Below are 19,498 nucleotides of genomic sequence, written 5' to 3' on the forward strand. Positions count from 1 at the left end.
CTCCTCGTGCTGGGCCTGCTGGAGTGCAGCCGTAGCCTCCTTCTCCTTCTGCCTCAGCGCCGCGGCCTTCTTCTCCTGTTCCGCGTGGCTCTTCATGTGCGCACTGCGGCTCTTCACCTTGAAGAACACCCTGTGGGCAGGTAGGACAGTGATCAGGAGGGGGACAGTGTGGAGAGTGTGTCAGAGACTCCCGAGGTGGAAAGAGTGTGTGTGAGAGACCCCGGGGTGGGAGGGAGAGAGAAAGAGACCCTCCAGGGTAGAGTGTGTGTGTGTGTGGGGGGGCGCACCTCCCCGGGGTGGAGTGTGCATGTTGAGACTCCATGGTGGAGGAGAGTATATGTGTGAGACCTCCAGGGTGTGTCTTCCCACCTCACCGCCATAGTCAGTGCCATCATTATCTTTTTGAGTTGGAGTCTCACTCTGTTGCCCAGACTGGAGTGCAGTGGCACGCTCCCGGCCACTGCAGCCTCGACCTGCTGGGCTCCAGAGATCCTTCTGCCTCAGCCTTCCCAGTAGCTGGAACTACAGGCACGCGCTACCACGCCCGGCTAATTTTCTATTTATTGTAGAGATGAGGTCTCGCCAAGTTGCCCAGGCTGGTCTTGAACCCACGGGCTCAGGCAATCCACTCGCTTTGGCCTTCCAAAGTGCTGGAATTACAGGCTGAGCCACCGAGCCCGGCCAGTGCCATTATTTTCTAAAAGCTGCCCAATGATGTCATAGCCCTAGAACCCCAGAGTCAATCAGCAGACATCCTCCTCCCATGCCCTCCTGCTTACCTGCCACACTTTTTACAAGGGAAGGTATTCTCCTGGTTCTGGGTCTTATTGAATGTCTCTGGCTTTTTCTTCTTCTCTGAGAAAGGTAGTGCCCTTCGGGACTTCCCTGTGCCCTCCCTTGGCTTCTCTGAGGGCTGGCTGCTGGCAGACCCAGGGGCGTTGGACTCGTGGCTTCGGAGGATGAGGATGTCATTAGCCTGGAGGGAACAGGACAAAGAAAGCAGAGTGATCAGGGAAGTGGATTGGAATCAGGGAGTAGAGGGGCTCTGAAGGTCATATACTCCTGCCAAAGGGTCACCTAGCCTCCCCTTGGGTCCTTCTGGCCTCCTGGGAAGCCCATGGCATCTTTGGTCAACTCTGTCGTCTGCAAAGGTGCTGGTCTGGCAGTTCTGCAGGACAGCCCTAACTGTGTAGTGCCCCATGTTCCCGACATGCCCGACAGGGGTCTGTGTCTGAATTAATGAAGTCCATGCTCATATTTTCTATCATTTAGTCCATTCATGTCTTCATGTCACAGATGAGGTTCTGCCCCTGGGGTGTGCCAGATGCCCCTGCCCTCAGTGGGCTCACAGTCTGGTGTGTAGGAAGCCAGCTCAGGACAGCTCGGCATGGGGAAGGCTGAACAGAGGTGAAGAGCAGGGGTCAGACAGGGGCGCAGACAGGGACCTAGCTGGGGCCCAGAGGGCCATCAGAGTGATGCTGCGTGTGCTGGGAAAGCGTTCCAAGGAAGCAGAACTGGAGAGAGCGCAAACACAGAGCACAGCTCTCGGTGCAGGACAGCTGCGTATTTACAGTTTATGAATTTCTGTAAGCACATGTGTATAACACAAGTTAAAGAAAAAACACTCGTAGTAGTTCCCCAACCAGCCCCTTCCCTCCTTACCCCCTTCCTGGGGGCAGGGGGGACTCTCTCTGACAAGCAGCTATGGCTGGTATTGCTTCTTGGCCTATGATAGAGTAGACAGAGCACTGCCCTAGGAGTCCAAGGACCTGTGGTGTGACTTCAGGCAAGTCACTTAACATCTCTGAACCCCTTACCCTCACCTGCAGAGTAGGAATTGATACTTGCTGGGGTTACTGTGAAGAAGTGATGAGACAATGGAAATGAAAGCACTTTGCAGCGACCACACGTGAAGGAATGGTTATTCTGTTGTCTCACTCAGCTTCAGACTCTGTCAGGGATGCAGCTGTCTTGGGGGAATGCTGTCTGAGCTACAACTCATGAATGCGACCCCAGTGTCCCACAGACCCATTGGGTTTTCACAAAAACTTTTTCCTCTGAACTCAGATACAGAAGTATAGTGTAAAAATTAACAGCAGACTCTAGAGTCAGGCTGCCTACTCACTGAGTTATCTTGAGTCTCAATTTTCCCATCTGTGAAATGGGAGAAATAGTAGTACGTACAACATAGGGTTGTGAGGATTACTTGCATTAACAGCATAAAGTACTTTCGGCACTCCCAGGCATTGTGATGACCATGTTCCTGCTTTGCCCTGCCTCCCAGACCTACTGGCCAAGCTCCACCCCCCTGGCCCTGCGCTGGGTGAGTGGAGGTCACACTTACCGATTCATTGGCCTGTAGTGTCTGCGTGGCCTTGACGGCCGCTGCCCGTCGGCTGCGCTCTCGCCCCTCTTCCTGCTCCCCCTTCTCCTGGTACTCTGGCACTTCCTCCTCCCCATCCTTCCTGGGTTCTTTCACCTCTCTCTTGGGCTCCAGCCTCTCTTCACTTGGGGATTCTCTTCTGGGAGGAGGCACCCTTGGGAACTTCTGGGACGTCTACAGGGGACAAGAATGAGGGCAATGAGCCTAGAGCTCAGTCATTTTGCCTTGGCGCACCGATTCTGACCCACCTGGGATTCACTTGCCCTTGCCTGTCCTGTATGCCTGGCTGGCTCAGCACAGCCTTCTGTCCAAGGACCCTTTCATAGGCCATAGTCCTCCCATGGCTAGTCTGCCTGGGGACAGAAGAGAGTCTTGAGCCCTGGGATCCCTCAGGAGAGCGGGCTTGAGGCTGAGCCAGGCAAGGAGTGTGCCGGTCCCCCCATCAGTCATCTGCCTTCCTGGACAGATGCCTAGGAGACACCCTGGAGTAGGGTGGTCTGGGAAGCCTTGAGCTCTAAATTCCAAACTCTCTCTATAATGCTTTTGGCATCTCTACAACCTTCCCATCTGCAAAATGGGCACCAAACGACTCCATGTCTTAGAGTAGCATGTCACCAAGTGTGGTCTTGCAGTCCCTTGACGATCTTAGGTGGATACAGGGACACACAGTTAACAATCCCTTTTCAATTCTCTTTCCATTCTGATTATGTCAAGGACAAAGTCTCTGGCTGGTGCTAATGTGTCTTTTACACTTCTCTAGACTTGATAATCTCTCTAACAAAGAGAGGTCAGGTCTCATTCCCAGAGCCTTGGAAGGCAACACAGTATCTAGCTAGAAGCTAATAACACTAGTTTTCATATATATTTATTTTTACCAGTACTGCCTATTTATGGCAAACAATACTGGTTTTCTACTTACAATTGTGATATAAATAAAGCTTCCCTTTCAGTTGAGTTGATTTAAAGAAAAATATTAAGTAATAGCACAAGTGGTATGTGAACATGACAAGAACAGTAGTAGTGATACATAGCAGGCTGCAGATATAGCTGAGATCATAAAAGTGATATAAGAATGACTAGTTTGTTAGAAGTCTGCTATGAGGAGATAGTAAGTGTATGCTGGTGCAAATCCTGTGGGAAAATATCCAATTTTTACATCAACACAGTGTGTTATTACTATGACACTAGCACTACAGAGAGGGGAACCCAAAGTTCCAGGGCTCCCAGAGGCTGTCTGGGACACCACCTTCCTCTACCTGCCTTCCACAGGCTCCCAGAGAGCTTGACCACAGGTTCCTAGTCCAGCCCTGGCCCCAGACCCAGTCCAGGCTCTAGGCAGCTGAGGCTGGAAAAGGAGTCACCTTAATATCCACTTCAACCTCTTCCTGGGCTGACTTCTCATCACTTGGCTCCACATCCCCAAAGGTGAGGGTCCCGTTGCGGCCGATTTTCACCTGTTTCTTGTAGGTGTAGTAGAACTCCACGCATTGGGCCACAGTCTTGGTCTGGATCTGGTTTGAAGCCAAAACTGAGGTCAGAGCTTACCTGCATAGGGAGTCCAGTCTTCCTCGTCTCCACACATTCCCCTAATCTCAGGCCAAAAACTAAATCCAGGCAACCCAGGGAAAAAAAGCATTTTTCCAGTGCCTGCTCTGTAACAAACCACTGATCAATTCAATTAATCAATGCTTCACCACTATTTAAAATAAAGTAAGCTATAAATATAGGACAACACTGGAACCCCTGGGGAGATGTGAATATGAATTGCATATTGAAGGGCATTATTGATCAGATTATTATTATTATTATTTTGAGTTGGAGTCTCACTTTGTTGCCCAGACCAGAGTGCAGTGGCACGCTCCCGGCCACCGCAGACTCGACCTGCTGGGCTTGGGCGATCCTTCCGCCTCAGCCTTCCAAGTAGCTGGAACTACAGGCGTGTGCTATCACGCCTGGCTAATTTTTTGATTTATTGTAGAGATGAAGTCTCGCCAAGTTGCCCAGGTGAGTCTCGAACACGCGGGCTCAGGCAATTCACTCACCTCGGCCTCCCAAGGCGTGGGATTACAGGCTGAGCCCAGCCCAGATTATTTCTTGGGTGTGCTAATGGTACTGAGGTCTTGTAAAATATCCTTGTTTTTAGGAGATACATGCTGAAATACAGAGTCATGTGACAGAATGTCTGAAACTTACTTTTAATGATTAGCTGAAGCAGAGAAAGAAAAATAGTTATATATATGTGTCTATATGTTTAGATACACACAGGAAAAGAGAGAGAGAGCAAATATGGCAAGTGTTAATGGGTGGCAAATCTAAGTGAGAGTAAGTAGGTGTTCACTGTATTGTTCTCTCCAAAATTTTTCAAACTGAAAAGTTAAAGGGAAAAAGTTTGAGCACCATCCACATTCATAGCCAGCTGAGTAGACACCCTTTATCAATCCAGGCACACAATTTCATTTCTCTCCAGCAAACAGTAAGTGAGGGGGGAGAAATGTCAGTGTCCCATGTGGGGGAGAAGCTCAAGGGAAACTAACAAGACAGGCTTGGAAAAGCTGAAGAGGTAGCAAAGGCCCAAGTCCTGCTAAGACTCTGTCACCAAATGGCTAGGTGACCTTAGGCAGGTCACTCACCTTTCCAACTGCAGTTTTTTCATGTGTAAGCAGTTAAGTGGGGTAAATAACACTAGCCAATCTCCAGGAGCCTCTCAGGTGAAGCTCTAGCTTCACTGCAAAAATCTATCTGGCCGCTGGTTTAGTTTCTGAACAACTTTCCCAACACATAGGCTGTCTTCTCTGATGCCACCCTCTGTCCCCCTCCCTCACAGGCCCAGGCTCCCAGTCTGCTTAGCCACAGCTGGGTCGGAGCTCCCATCCAGAGAGCCCAGGGGTCAGCATGGGTCCTCTATACCGCAAGTTTCATCTCACAGGAATGGCCAAGGGACACATTTCTTAATTAGACTGTTTTACACTTTTACTATCAATTCTCTCTGATCATTTGTTTGACTAATGGTCTAATCTTTTCCTTAGGCATTAGGGGTGCCTCAGTGAATTTTACAGGCATGTCCTTGGGTCTAGGCTTTCCATCAGTACTTCTCAGTCAGGAAAGACAGCGTTACATAGCAAAGGGCTATCCTCACAACAGGGCCCTCTTGGTGAACTTGTCATCTGACATGATCTACAACCCCAGGGGAAAGGGTGTGTTCTTAGAAGCTCTCTTCCCTTGGAGGTCCACACAACTCACTCTCCTCACAGGCCAGGTTTTGTGAAACAGGGCTGGGAAGATGTATTCCTTGGATCAGCCAAGTACTCTAGTCTTCCAGAAGAATATGGAGAGAGGACAAGATAAATCTAGGAAACCTAGGCTTGGTCAGCTTCCAGGAAGGAAGTCCTGGGTCAGAAAGGAAGCGGGCAGAGGCCCCCAGGTCAGCAACACAGGCACTTGGTGGCTCTCAGTTCCCCTCACCCTGCTGGGTCTCTCCCCGCCCACCTACCTGCCTCTGGGGAATAATTCACTTCTGCTTATGGCCTTCCTTCCCATCCTGTCCTGCCCATTCTAAGTCTAATGCCACTAGGCCTGATGTCCACTTAGGCCTCCTTCTGGATGGAGACCCAGAGCCTAGTCACAACACCTTAAGATGGTGAAGGGTGTTTAGAACCAATAGGGAAAAAAGGCCATATCTTTTTTCCTTCTAGTATTGTTTAGAAAAGTGTCTTTGAGGCCACTTAGTAGCACTGACCTGACTGATTTTTGAGAGGGCTTGGTCACTGGCGGGGGGTCCCCAGAGTCACACAGGCAGCTCCTGGCCCTCCCTTGCCCCTGAAACAGAGCCCAGCTCACCAGCTTCTGCACCAGAAAGAAATCCTTCTTGTAGATGGCCATGCCCTTGTTGAAGAGCTTCCTCTCAGTCATTTTCCACTGGTCGGAGCCTGCAGGGCCAAGAAACAACCAGAGTAGTGAGGAGGGCAGGATCAGGAACACCGTGGGGTGGTTCTGACAGGCAAAAAAGCGTGAAGCCATTCACCATGTCTCTTCAGGCATCAGAGCCAGCTTCCTGCCTGGCTTTGGCTGTGTGCCAGCAATGTTGCTCGGAGTCTCCCCCTTGCTTGGGAAATGGGAACTAATAATAGAACCTACCAGCACACCAGCTGTGGTGAGGACTAAACGAGGCAATGCAAGTAAAACCCTTGGTACACTGCCTGGGGCAGATGAAATGTGGTACTAACAGGGATGGAGAACAGTGGCTGCTGGGATTATGTGATTTGGTCAGCATCCCTCTTATTTTATTTTTTTGAGTAGGAGTCTCACTCTGCTGCCCAGACTGTAGTGTAATGGCACGCTCATAGCCACTGCGGCCTCAACCTGCTGGGCTCAGGTGATTCTTCCGCCTCAGCCTTCCAAGTAGCTGGAACCACAGGTGCATACCACTACCACTCCCGGCTAATTTTTTAAAAATTTATTGTAGAGATGAGATCTCGCCAAGTCGCCTGGGCTGGTCTCGAACCCTGGACTCAGACAATCCTCTGGCCTCAGCCTCCCAAAGTGCTGGGATTACAAGTGTAAGCATAAGCCCGGCCAGCATCTCTCTTAAAATAAAAGTGCCCCAAACGGGACATGTACTCCAGGGGCCGTCCAAGTTCCAGACACCTGATGCCCAATTGGATGGCACTTCCTGGTTCCTGTCCCTGTGACCTGGGCTTTTTGGCTGGTGAGCTCCTGTCTGCCTACCCTTTCTCCCTGCCCCTCCAGGGTAGAAGATGCCCCTGAAGAGCTACCCCACTTTGGTGCCCGTTTCCTCACTGACTCTGGGCCCACCTAGCCCTTTCACTGCCCCAACCCAGGGCTGTGACCCAGCACGGAGCAGGGCCCCACTGCACATGTTGGAGACCTCCCGAGGCTCCAGGCCCCAAGCCCACCCCAGCCAGGCCCACCTGTATAGTGATAAGTTGCCAGTGGGTGGTTGTGGGGCCACAGGGGCTTCTTCAGTAGCAGCTTATTCAGCGTTTCCTGGAGGGAAGTGAGGGAAAGGTCAGGGCCTTGGCAGCATCTTAGTGGTGGACGAGCATCCTAGGCCCTGGCAGAACTCAGAGGCCCTCCTCAGGCTGCTACGTAGGCTGGACACGTACTCCCGCCTGCCTTTAACTGCTGAGGGATGAGGTCTGGTAGGATGGCGAGGTCATATGGGTGTGGCTTTTCAGAAAGGAGGCTGTAGGGCTTCTTGAGAGAGAGAGCCATGGCCCCCAAGGCAGACAGTGCAGGTGGAGAAGGACCCAGCATTTTCCCAGTTTCAAGACATGGGGACCCAGAATCAGGGACTGGAATAGATAGGAGGATCCTGCATAGCAAAATCTGGAGTTTAAAACTAGAGCTCCCTTGAACAAGCCCCTTCAGCCCCTTCCTTGGTCAGATGCTCTCATGGGTCTCAAATCTGCATAGCAGCAAGCCATGGATCCAAGCCAGCCCCAAGGGACCCTCCCTCTGCTGGGGCTGCCTCCTCACCAGGATATCTCCCCTGGACTCATGCAGACAGTGCAGGGCCAGCTCCTGGTTGGTGCCAGCTCCAGGGAAAATGCTGGAACAGGCAGCAGTCAGCAGGTCTTCCACTGGATTCACCAGAGGGTGTTGGGGGTGGGGGAAGAGAAACCACATTCAGGGCAGGGCTGGGCTGGGCCTGGTCACCCAACTGCCCACCAGCCTGCCCTCGAGTGCCAGCTCCCTCCTCACCTTGCCTCTGCTTCTCCCGGCTGCACTCCAGGTCCTCCCATGGCTGCCACACCAAGTCGGCCTTGTGGGGATCTGCAGCTGCCAGGGCGCGGTCCCTCATCGACGGGATTTCTGCTTGGAAACGGGAGCCCACGTTGATCCGTCTACAGGAGTGGAAAAGGCAGGGAGTGAGGCCTCACTCTGCAGGATGGAGAACCTGACTGTCTCCCTGGGGAAGGGAAGAAGAGGAGGGGCAAGGCCTCAAATGGGTGGAGGGAATCTGATTTCTGGGGGACTACGAGGCCAGAGAGGCAAGACCCTGAGGCTGGAAAGGGCAGAAGTGGCTCCAAGTTTACAGATGGGAAGAGTCCCTTGGCCCACCCTTCTAACTCTTCTAGAGATAAATTCAAGATAAACTCGTCTTTCCTTTCTCTGCAACTTCCACACAGAAGCAGCATAAGGACAGCAAAACCCAGGGCCCACTGCAGAAGCCCAGAGAGGCCCACTCAGCCCTCTGCAGGCCCCACAGAATCCTCTTCCTCCAGGGTCCCTGCATGTACTGTCCCAACATGGCCACCCTCATACCCTGGACCAGGGCAGGGCTGTACTTACGGCTCGATGCTCACTGGGGTGGCTTCCCCCATCACAGAGAGGACGGGTGGGGTGACTTCAGCACTGTCTATGGGACAAACAGCAGGTTGGCAAACTCCCTTTAGCAAAATGCCCCAACCCTAGGTGGCTGCCAGGTTCATATAAGAGTCACAGTGATGACTCAGAGCTCACACCTGCAACACAGGTAACCCGGGCCCTGGCTCTACAGCCTGCTACCTGTGACAGCTCAGGCCCTTTACCAAATATTTGGTTGCCTCAGTTTTCACACATGCAAAAAGGGGCCATTACTACCTATCTCCTAGGGTTAATGTGAGGATGAAATGAAATAACATGCAGAGCCGGACAGTCATAAATATTAGCTATTATTACTACTAAAGCCATGTCCTTTCTCCCAGGAGTTCTCACACTACAGAATTAAGAGGCTTAATTCTAGGTAAGAGTCTAAAACTTTGGGCACACTAGGAAGATGGTAAAAGGGATCACTGTTTTATAATGACCTTCTCACTTCCTCTCTGAACTTTCTGCCTTGGTTTCTCCCAAACTAATTATCTTAAGATCAAGACATGCTCATAATCAAGACATTCCCTTGCTCCACGCCTCCCTTTTTTGCTAACTCCTTCTGCAATGTGAGATAAAAACTGAAATCCTTCACTCAGAGTTCAAGTCAGTTCCCCCTTCCATCTGTACCCCACCCCCCTTGCTGGGGCTTTGATCTTAACAGCCCCTCACTATCGCTGCTAGTCCTACTTACAGGCCTTTGTGCCAGTCATTTCCTCTGCCTGGTGTGTCCTCCCTGCCCTCCTCCATAGTTCAAGCTCAGCCTAGCCCCACCCCCTTGACTGCCTTCCCTGGATTCCCAGCCTAGCAGCCTCTACTGGCTTCACTTTTCTCACCAGTGGCAGACCCCACACTGCCGGGAACCTCTATTTTTCTGACTCCCGGGCTTTCAGGTCAATTCCCTAATGACCCCACACATTTTAGAACAGAACATTATGTCTCATACATTCTTGAAGCGCTCACAGGACCCAGTTCAAGGTTTTAGACCCAAGTGCTCAGTAAATATTCATGGATGGACTGACTTCTTCCTTGCTGCCAGTCTGGTCTCTACAATGACTTCCTGCTACACAACCTGGTGAGGAAGAAGCCTCTGGGGAAGCGGGAGGACCAGAGACAGCCAGCCTAGGGCAGACCATTTCTCACCCACAGACACCAGGGGGCACTGCAGAGCTACACCTTCGGTGAGGCCAGGGTCAGAGGTTGACTGGGTGAAAGCACTCATGATTGACTCCCACTTAATCCTCTCCACCACCCTAAGAGATCAGATTATCCCATTTTTCAGAGAAAATGGATCCTTCCGTGGAATGGGCAACATTTTTCAGCAACACACCGCTTGGGCCAGTCCAATACTTCCAGAATGTCTGCTCCTGACCAAAATGACTGTTCACACGACCCAGGAAAACAGATCTGCCACAGAGAATTATGAGCAAACACGATGCTAAGGGCTTTATGTGTGCTTATGCATGTGATAGGAGGTGGCTATTAGGTGGCTATTTGTGAATCTAAAAAGAAGCAAATTATTGGCAATTTCATCGTCAATGAAGTACTACTAACATCTCCATCTTCATACTGAAGAAACTGGGGCCCAGAGAGTTTAAGTGACTTGCACAGTAGGATGTGACAGTAAATGATGGTGGACAACCTCCTTCATCCTCTCAGAGAAGAGAGAGTGGATCTCCTTCTCCCAGAGCAGTCTAGCCCAATCCCATAAACTCAGACACCTCCCGGCCTGGTGCCCCACCCCCTCCTTCCCAACAGCTGCCGAGGCAAGTCACTCACTAGACCGGAGCAGGGTGCGATGGGCACTCTTAGGTGTGATGGGAGGAGGGGCTGGGATGCTGCTGGTTGATATGATGGCATTGAAGTAGAGGCCTGAGCCTTCCCGCACAGGGCTGAGGATAGGGGGTGGCGTGTAGGGGGGCAGCTCAAAGCTCCGCTCAGAGGGGTGGTCAGCAAGGCGGACAGGAGAGCGCAGGTGGCTCTGGTACGGGGTGATGTTGGAATAGACAGGAGGGGCGATGAAAGTGCCCGCCTTGGTGGGGATGATCAAAGGCTCAGGCCGTGGCCGCTGCTTTGGTTTCCGCACAGAAGTCTCCCCCTCCAGCTTGGCATTCATGTCCTCAGCCTGGAGGAAGAACGAGAACAAAGATGGCTTAGCCTCCCACTTATGAGAAAAGGTGAAGTCTTGACCACTGCTTGCCAGTCTCACCTTTGGAACTTGGTCTGCCCACCACACCCACCACACCCACTGGGACAAGTCTGACAAAGAGAGCAGGTCCAAAAGCCCTTCTTATTGTCTCCTCCAGGGCAGAGGTCAGCAAACATTTTCCACAAAGGGCCAGAGAGTAAATATTTTAGGCTTTGTGGGCCACATGCAGTCTGCTACATATTTGTCTTCTTTCTCTTTTTAAAAATAAACCTATAAAACTGTATAAACTACTCTTAGATCTAGCTTTGGCCCCCAGACCATAGCTCGCCAACCTTGATGTAAGTATTCAACAGTGCAGGGGAGTACAGTAGTTAGGACCAGGCTCCGGAGCTGACTGCCTGCCACCTTTACTACCACTTAAAATTACTCAATCTCTCTGCATCTTCATCTTTAACATGGGAAGAATAAGTGCCTGCCTAATGGGGCAGCTATGAGGGCCACATGAGTTAACACAGGGAAATCACTGAGAATATTACCTGGTACACAGTAATTAGTAAGTACTGGCCGTTATCTCTATTTAAACTCCAGGCTCTGCATTAGATGGAAGCCCCTACTATGTGCTAAGACCTAAACTGGGCATGGGACTACAAAATGGAATGGACAGTAGTTCCTGTCTTCATAGGGTTTTTGTTCTCACAGTATTAGTCCTACTATGAGAGACTAGCCCACTCATGCTGTCAAAGGTTATCCCTCCCGGCTCACACTTCTCCCTGCTTGGGTCTCCACATAAAATTGAAAGCAGAACTCTAAGGGAATAGAGGCCTTCCCTTGCTTCATCCCTGTCTTCTCAAAGGGCACAGAATGGAGCCCTACAGGTGAGCAGCATCCAAGTTGTGCCTCTAGGTATACAGTATAACAGATAAGGTTGGCCATGTTGACTGGAATAATGGGGTCTTTTCTCCAAGACTTCAGTTCCCATATCACCTTCTAGTAGAGGGCCCTGACTCCCTGTGAGGCAGTGGTCAGGTCCTTTACCAATTTGTGCCCTCTTTTCTCTTCTATAGATTAGAATGAAATGAAATTGTTCATTCTTCTGCCCTTAATGGAACAATATGATTGCACAGAAAAAATGAAGTGGAGCCAAAAGCCCCCAAACATGGGGGGCAAGAAATACAACAGAAATTCAGCTAGCTGAATGATGTGTAAATTTATAAGGGATTTTAACTATTCTGAATATTTAACTATTATTTGTGTTTATTTTTTAGATGTGGTAATAGTATTGAAATCATATTTTTTAAAGAAAGAGTATGTATGCATTTCAGATACAACTTGAAGTATTTATGGATGGAATGATAGTAATGTGCTTCAAAATCATCCAGTGGAAGGCTGGGCACAGTGGCTCACACCTTATAATCCTAACACTTTGGGAGGCCGAAGTGAAGGGATTCCTGAGACCCACGGGTTCGAGACCAGCCTGGGCAACTTGGCAAGACTTCATTTCTACAATAAACAAAAAATTAGGCCAGGTATGGTGGTGTGCGCCTGTAGTTCTAGCTACTTGGAAGGCTGAGGCAGAAGGATTGCCTGAGCCTAGCAGGCTGGGGCTGCAGTGGCTGGGAACACGCCACTGCCCTCCAGCCTGGGTGGCAGGGTGAGATTCCAGCTCAAAAATCACCATCATCATCATCATCCAGTAGCAGGGAGAAGCAGCAGTGCAGGCCAACAAGATAACCTATATTTTGATAACTGTAAAATGGCTAAACACTGACATTCTCATATCATTCTTTCTATTTTTATTCATAATTGAAAATGTATATACATTTAAAAAATACTGAACAAAATAAACAAACAACAAAAAACAAACTTCCCCCAAAAGCCTGATGTAGTGAAAATACTCACAGGTGGGGATTAAGGAGATCCAAATTCTAGAGCTAGTTATGTTGTTATTCAGCTATAGAACCTAAAGTCAAGTCTCTTGCCTTTTCTGGACCAAATTCCTCAACTATAAAATAGGGATTGAGGCCGGGCTTGGTGACTCAGCCTGTAATCCCGCACCTTTGGAAGGCTGAAGTGAGTGGATTGCATGAGCCCGCGGGTTCGAGACCTGCCTGGGCAACTTGGCGAGACCTCATCTCTACGATAAATCAAAAAAAATTAGCCAGGAGTGGTAGCGCACGCCTGTAGTTCTGGCTACTCGGAAGGCTGAGGCGGAGGGATTGCCGGAGCCCAGCAGGTCGAGGCTGCAGTGGCCAGGAGGAGCCACTGTACTCCAGTCTGGGCGACAGAGTGAGACTCCAACTCAAAAAAAAAAAAAAAAAAAAAAAAAAAATAGGAATTGAGTTGTGTAGTTGCTTAGGCTTCTTCCTGCCCACTCTCAGGACAAGCTGTCCAGGCCTCCAGCCTCTACCACAAAATTTCCCCCAACCAGAGAACAAGACACCAGAGAGCAAAAACTGGTGCTTATTTTTAATCTTGATGCTTCCTTTCCTGTTACAGAAGATAGGCATGCAGGACAACTCTCCAGCGAAGGATAACTAGAAAATCTGGACTCAATGTAATAGAAAAACACATTTCTGAATATCTGACAATATTCTTTGTGTTAATTTTTTAGGTGTGGTAATGGTATTGAGATATTTTTTAAAGAAAGAAAGAGTATATATGTATTTCAGACACAATCTGAAGTATTTACGGATGGGATGATACAATGTTAGTGATGTGCTTTGAAATAATCCAGGTATGAGAGAATAGGTTGGCAAAGAATTAAAGAGTCAAGATCCAGTAAAAGAAAGCCAAAAAAGTAAGCCCAGCATCTGAAGTTACAATTTTCCCTGGAGGCAGATGCTGTTACTGGAAGAGGGAGCTGAGATGCTTAAAAACTAAGCATAACTTTTAAGACATTCAAAGAGCTAACACAATTAAAAATTAGAGTTTAGGGCTTGACAAGCAAGGAGAGGCTGGTAAAACCCCAGGCTTTGGACTGGGATTCTAAAAAGCTCTATCTCAGAATCAGATGAATCAAAAACAGGCTAGTCCTTACAAGGAATAAAACCCAACTCAAATCATCTCATCTCAACCTCTGATTAAATCAAAGGGATTCAGAATTGCCAGTGCCTTTTGCTGCCTGTCAGAAGCAAAGACAAATCCTCTCTGGAAAAGAACATCAAGTATCTTTAATTACCTTGACAGTTTTTCATACATAATGTTTGATATTCAACAAAAAATGACATACACAAAAAAAACCAATATGTGATTTAAAAGTAAAAATAACAGGTAATAGAACCAGACCCACATCCGTGACGTTATCGGTCGTAAACTTTAAGAAAACTATGCTTAAGTTTTGCAATAAAATAAAAGGCAAGGTTTAGAATTTCATCGAAGAACCAGAAACTTGGCCAGGCATGGTAGCTCACGCCTATAATCTCATCACTTTGGGAAGCCAAGGTGAGAAGATTGCCTGAGCTCACAGGTTTGAGACCAGTCTAGGCAACCTGGTGAGACCTCACCTCTACAAAAAAATAAAAAAATCAGCCAGGCATGGTGGCGTGTGCCTGTAGTTCCAGCTACTTGGAAGGCTGAGATGGAAGAATCACTTGAGCCCAGCAGGTCAAGGCTGTGATGACTGTGAGCATGCCACTGCACTCCAGGCTGGGCGACAGAGTGAGACTCCAACTCAAAAAAAAGAAAAAAGAAAAAAAAAAAGAAGCCAGGAACAGTGGCTCAAGCCTATAATCCCAGCACTTTGGGAGGCTAAGGTGAGAGGATTGTCTGAGTCCAAGGGTTTGAGACCAGCCTAGGCAATTTCGTTGGTGAGGCCTCATCTTTACAGTAAATAAAACAATTAGTCGGGTGTGGTGGTGCATACCTGTAGTTCCAGCTACTTGGAAAGCTGAGACAGAAGGATCACCTGAGCCCAGCAGGTCAAGGCTACAGTGGCCACGAGAGAGCCACTAAACTCCAGCTTGGGCAACAGAGTGAGACTCCAACTCAAAAAAATAAAAAATTAAATAAATTAAAAAATTAAAAAAGAACCAGAAACTCTAAAAATGAACCAAATGGAAATTTGGTAATTGGAAAATAAAATAATTAAAAATAAAAAACTTAATGAATGGTTTTAAAAACACACTAGATATAGCTAAAGACAGAATTAGTGAACAGAAAGACAGGTCAAGTTGAATAAAAATGAAAAATATAGGAAAATGCACAAAATAGGGATACAATGAAAAGGTCTACTAAACATATAACTGGAGTCCTAGAAAAAAAAGGGGGAAAAATGGAGAAGAAATATCCAAGAAGCACTATAAACTATAAACAGGATAAATACAAAGGAAAACGTTATTTAAGTATAACATACCAAAACTTCTGAAAGTCAAAGACAAAAAAAGAAAAGAAAAAGAAAACAACTTCCAAAATCTTGAGAGCAACAAGAGAAAAATACACTTTACATTCAAAGAAACAATATGGCTTATAGTAGTTTCTTAACTGTAAGAACAATGGACTCCTAATGGCAAAGGAAAGGTATTTCTTTATTTTTCTGAGAAGTCTCACTCTGTTGCCTGGGCTGGAATGCAGTGGCATGCTCATGGCCACCACTGCCTTGACCTGCTGGGCTCAGGCGATCCTCCTGCCTCAGCCTTCCAAGTAGCTGGAACTACAGGCACGCATCACTAACTACAGGCACGCATTCTGGCTAATTTTTTGATTTATTGTAGAGACGAGGTCTCGCCAAGTTGCCCAGGCTGGTCTCGAACCCCTGGGCTCAGGCAATCCTCTTGCCTCCGCCTCCCAAAGTGCTAGGATTACAGGCGTGAACCACTGCGTCTGACCTGGCATGGTATCTTTAAAGTGCCAAAAGAAAATAACTACTTCAGGTGTATCTTTCAAGTGGCATATAGTTGGCATTTGTTTTTATCCAGTCTTTTAATTAGAGCATTGGTACAGTTTATATCTATTTATGTATTTTTTTAATTAACAAACAAATTGTTTGCATTTATGTATACAACATGTTTTGATATAGATATATATTATGAAATGGCTAAAGCAAGCTAATTAACATATCTGTTACCTCACAAACTTGCCATTTTTTGTGAGAACATTTATAAAATCTGTTTTCTTGGCTGGGCAACTTGACAAGACTCATCTCTGCAATCAAGAAAAATTAGCCAGGCATGGTGGAATTCTCTATGCAGCAAAGCTATCTTTCAAAATAAAGATGAAATTAAACCATTTTCAGATCATCAAAGACTAATAAAACTCATCATTAGCAGGTTCACACTAAAGGAAATTTTAAGGGATGTTCTTGAAGCAACATATAAATAATCCAGGATGGAAGCTTAAAGATATGAGAAAAATGAAAGCAATAAAAAGGGTAACTATTGGGACAAATCTAAGATAAAAAACAACTGAACAAAACAATGTATAATGTCCTGTTGATGTGAAAATATAGAGAAAATGAAAATGCATGTCAATGATGCTACAAGTTAAGGATTGGTGGAAAATAAAGTTAAAGTGTTGTAAGAACTTTGCATTGCCAGGAAGAGGAAAAAGTACTAATGTATTAGATTTCAATACCCCAAGGATGCACAGCTGACTCTCTAGCAGCCTTTCTCAATCAGAGAACTAAGCCCTAATATCATAATGCATTCATTGTACATAATGAGTTAAATTATCTCATTTGCATTTAAGAATGGTACTAGCGACATGCCATCCTTCAGAGAATTGAGGAAATAGTCGCTCAAATCCCTCTATGTGGGGCTTAGTTCTCTTGCAGAAATCCAGGTAAGAAGAATATTAGAGTAATCACTGAAAGAGAGATAAGCAAGTATATAACTAATAAATTCACAAAGTAGGGAAATGGAGTAACAAATCAATCCAAAGGAAAACCAAAAAGGGACACAGGAGAGGCAGGATGGGATAAACAGAAAGCTAACAGGAGATGGCAAATTTCAATTCAAGAACATTGGTGATAATATTAAACGTAAACTGTATAAATGGAAACTTAAAAAAATTGAACTCATGGAAACAGAAAGTAGAACAGTGGTTACCAGGGTTTCAGGGATGAGGTGGGGATCGGGAAGATGTTGGTCAAAAGACACATAATTTCAGTTAAAAAGAAGTTCAGGTGATCTATTGTATATCATATTAACTATCATTAATAACAGTGTACTGTATACTTAGAAACTGCTAAGAGCACAGATTTTATTTTTTTGAGTCAGAGTCTCACTCTGTTGCTGGAGTGCCATGGCATGCTCACAGCCACTGAAGTCATGAACTGCTGGGCTCAGGTGATCCTTCCACCTCAGCCTTCCAAGTAGCTGGAACTGTAAGCAAGTGCCACCATGCCTGGCTAATTTTTCTTGATTGCAGAGATGAGGTCTTGCCAAGTTGTCCAGCCAAGAAAGCAGATTTTAAATGTTCTCACAAAAATGGCAAGTTTGTGAGGTAACAGATATGCTAATTAGCTTGCTTTAGCCATTTCATTATATATCTATATCAAAACATCATGTTGTATATATAAATGCAAACAATTTTTGTTTAATTAAAAAAATACATAAATAGAAAGGAAGATATAAACTGTACCAATGCTCTAATTAAAAGACTAGATAAAAACAAATGCCAACTATATGCCACTTGAAAGACACACCTTAAGTAGAAGAATACAGAAAAGTTGACAGTGAAAAGATGAAAAAAGACACATCCTGTAGACTCTAACCAAAAACGCTAAATAACAGAGAAAGTAGACTTTAAAAGCAAAAAAAAAAAACTTAAGATAAAAAGAGGTTTCATAAAGTATCTAATCCAGTTCTAAATGAGTATGTTCCTAATAACATTGCATCAAAAATGTATAAAACAACAACAGAACCAAAATTAGACAAAACCTCAATCTTAGCAGATTTGTTTTTTTTTTGGTCAGAAAGTGAGAAAGCAGGATTTACTGAGAGGACAGAAAAGCTCCCACAGTGAGAGGGGACCCGAGGGGACTGCCCCTTAGTGGGAGATTTTAAGACACATATCTCAGCAGGACAGTATGGACAAACCTCTCTACCTAGCAGTACCTAGCATAGGGCCTGACCCATAATAGGGGCCCAAGCACAAAACGCTGACCTGAAATGAAAGAGGTCATTCTAGATTCTCCAAGTCTCAATTTCAAGTGTAAAACTGTCTCATCCTCCACATGTACATTCATTCAGAAGTCAGGTTTGGGAAGTAAAAGTAGCATCTCCACAGGTTCCCTGTTCTCATTTTTCCCTTGTTGTTTTTCATTCCTTGTTCTCCTTAGGCCCCAGGAGCACCCAGGTTCTAGAGGTATTTGGACAGTGAGCCTCTCATACCTGCACTGGACCATCCGTCCCGGGGATTCGGGTGGACCGCCTGCGGGTGACAATGACTGATGGCTTGTGCTCAGTGGGGTTCTGTTCAGGACCCTTCCCATCCTCGTCAACACCTCCAGCTTGGGCTGCCTCAGTTGGGTCCACAGCCCGCACAGGCACAGACACTGGGATGATGAGTGGTATCATCCCACTGTCTTCTCGGGCTCGCTTGGTGACTAATGAAGGCTCAGAAAACTCCACCCCACATTTGGCAGTTGAGGCAAGCACACTTTTCCGCTTCTCCTCAGAGCCACTGGCATCCTGAAGAGATGGGGTGCAGGGATGAAAGCGAAGTTTAGAAGACAAGTTCTGATTTGCTGATCCAGAACCCCCCCTCTCATTTAATCCAGGGACTAACACCCACAGTGACTCCCAATGGTCTTGGACAATCTGGCCCTTCCCCGGCCACCTTTTCCCACATCACATTTCTAAACCCTTTCCATAACCTCCACGTCTCCCATTCTGACCTGGAACAGGGGTCCCAGACCACCAAATGGCTGCAAGTGGCTTATGGACACGTTTCATATGTTTCAATTGGCCTACACAGTGGGTGGCACATAAAATAGTATCTGAATTTTTAAAAAAAATCTCTGCAAAATGAAGCAAGCAGGAACCCTGAAGCAAGGTAAAGGGTGGCCTCCCTACTACTCCCCCAGTGGCAGCTGGCTGCAGCCAAGTCCGGCGGTCCCTAAGCTCAGGACAAGTCCTACAGCCGGATTGCCCGGCGCCAGGTCGGCCCCCAACCCACTCTCACCTTTGCATTCTGCAGTGAGGCCAGCTCCACCGCCTTCTGGGCCAAGGTCAGCAAATTGGCCTCCTGGGACGCCCGGCGCCGCCGTCGTGTGCTCTGGATCACCCCACCCCGCAGCACCTGCCCGCAGTCCCCTGTGCCCAACGCCCTCAAGCCCTCCTCGCTGCCCATGGCGGGGACCTCCCGCTCCCGACCGTTGGAGGCCAGTCTCTCCCCCTCCGCCAGCAGCTGTGACTCCCTCAGCTCCAGCGGGAACCCCAGCGCTTCGGGATGGGGCTGCCCCAGGGAGCCAGGCGGCGGCTGCAGGGGCCAGTGGTGCAGGAAGAGGTTGCCCGCGGGCTCCTGCACAGGCTGGGTGCCGGCCCCCTCCAGCGTGCTGGGAGGCAGGATTCCCTCCTTGGAAAGGCGGCGGGAGCGGCGGGGGAAGGGGACCTGAGGTAGCGCGGGCTGGGGGGCCACCTCCTGCAGGAGGGCCTTGC

The 19,498-nt window shown here is 47.7% G+C and overlaps 1 protein-coding gene across 1 annotated transcript in view; it reads right to left on the bottom strand.

Moving 5' to 3' along the window:
• Positions 1–775: 775 nt before the first annotated feature.
• Positions 776–19,498, bottom strand: part of ELMSAN1 (ELM2 and Myb/SANT domain containing 1) — a 19,708-nt gene continuing 985 nt past the window's right edge. The window contains exons 2-12 of the mRNA XM_008072322.1: positions 19,023–19,493; positions 18,230–18,529; positions 10,532–10,877; positions 8,696–8,762; positions 8,105–8,247; positions 7,880–7,983; positions 7,312–7,387; positions 6,221–6,309; positions 3,745–3,894; positions 2,345–2,557; positions 776–976 (exon numbers count right to left, since the gene is read on the bottom strand). Of these exons, the coding sequence (XP_008070513.1) occupies positions 776–976; positions 2,345–2,557; positions 3,745–3,894; positions 6,221–6,309; positions 7,312–7,387; positions 7,880–7,983; positions 8,105–8,247; positions 8,696–8,762; positions 10,532–10,877; positions 18,230–18,529; positions 19,023–19,493 (2,160 nt within the window). The remainder of the gene's footprint in view (positions 977–2,344; positions 2,558–3,744; positions 3,895–6,220; positions 6,310–7,311; positions 7,388–7,879; positions 7,984–8,104; positions 8,248–8,695; positions 8,763–10,531; positions 10,878–18,229; positions 18,530–19,022; positions 19,494–19,498) is intronic.

This window comes from Carlito syrichta, unplaced genomic scaffold (genome assembly GCF_000164805.1).
Source record: "Carlito syrichta isolate Samal-C Ts95f unplaced genomic scaffold, Tarsius_syrichta-2.0.1 Scaffold315115, whole genome shotgun sequence".
NCBI lineage: Eukaryota > Metazoa > Chordata > Mammalia > Primates > Tarsiidae > Carlito > Carlito syrichta.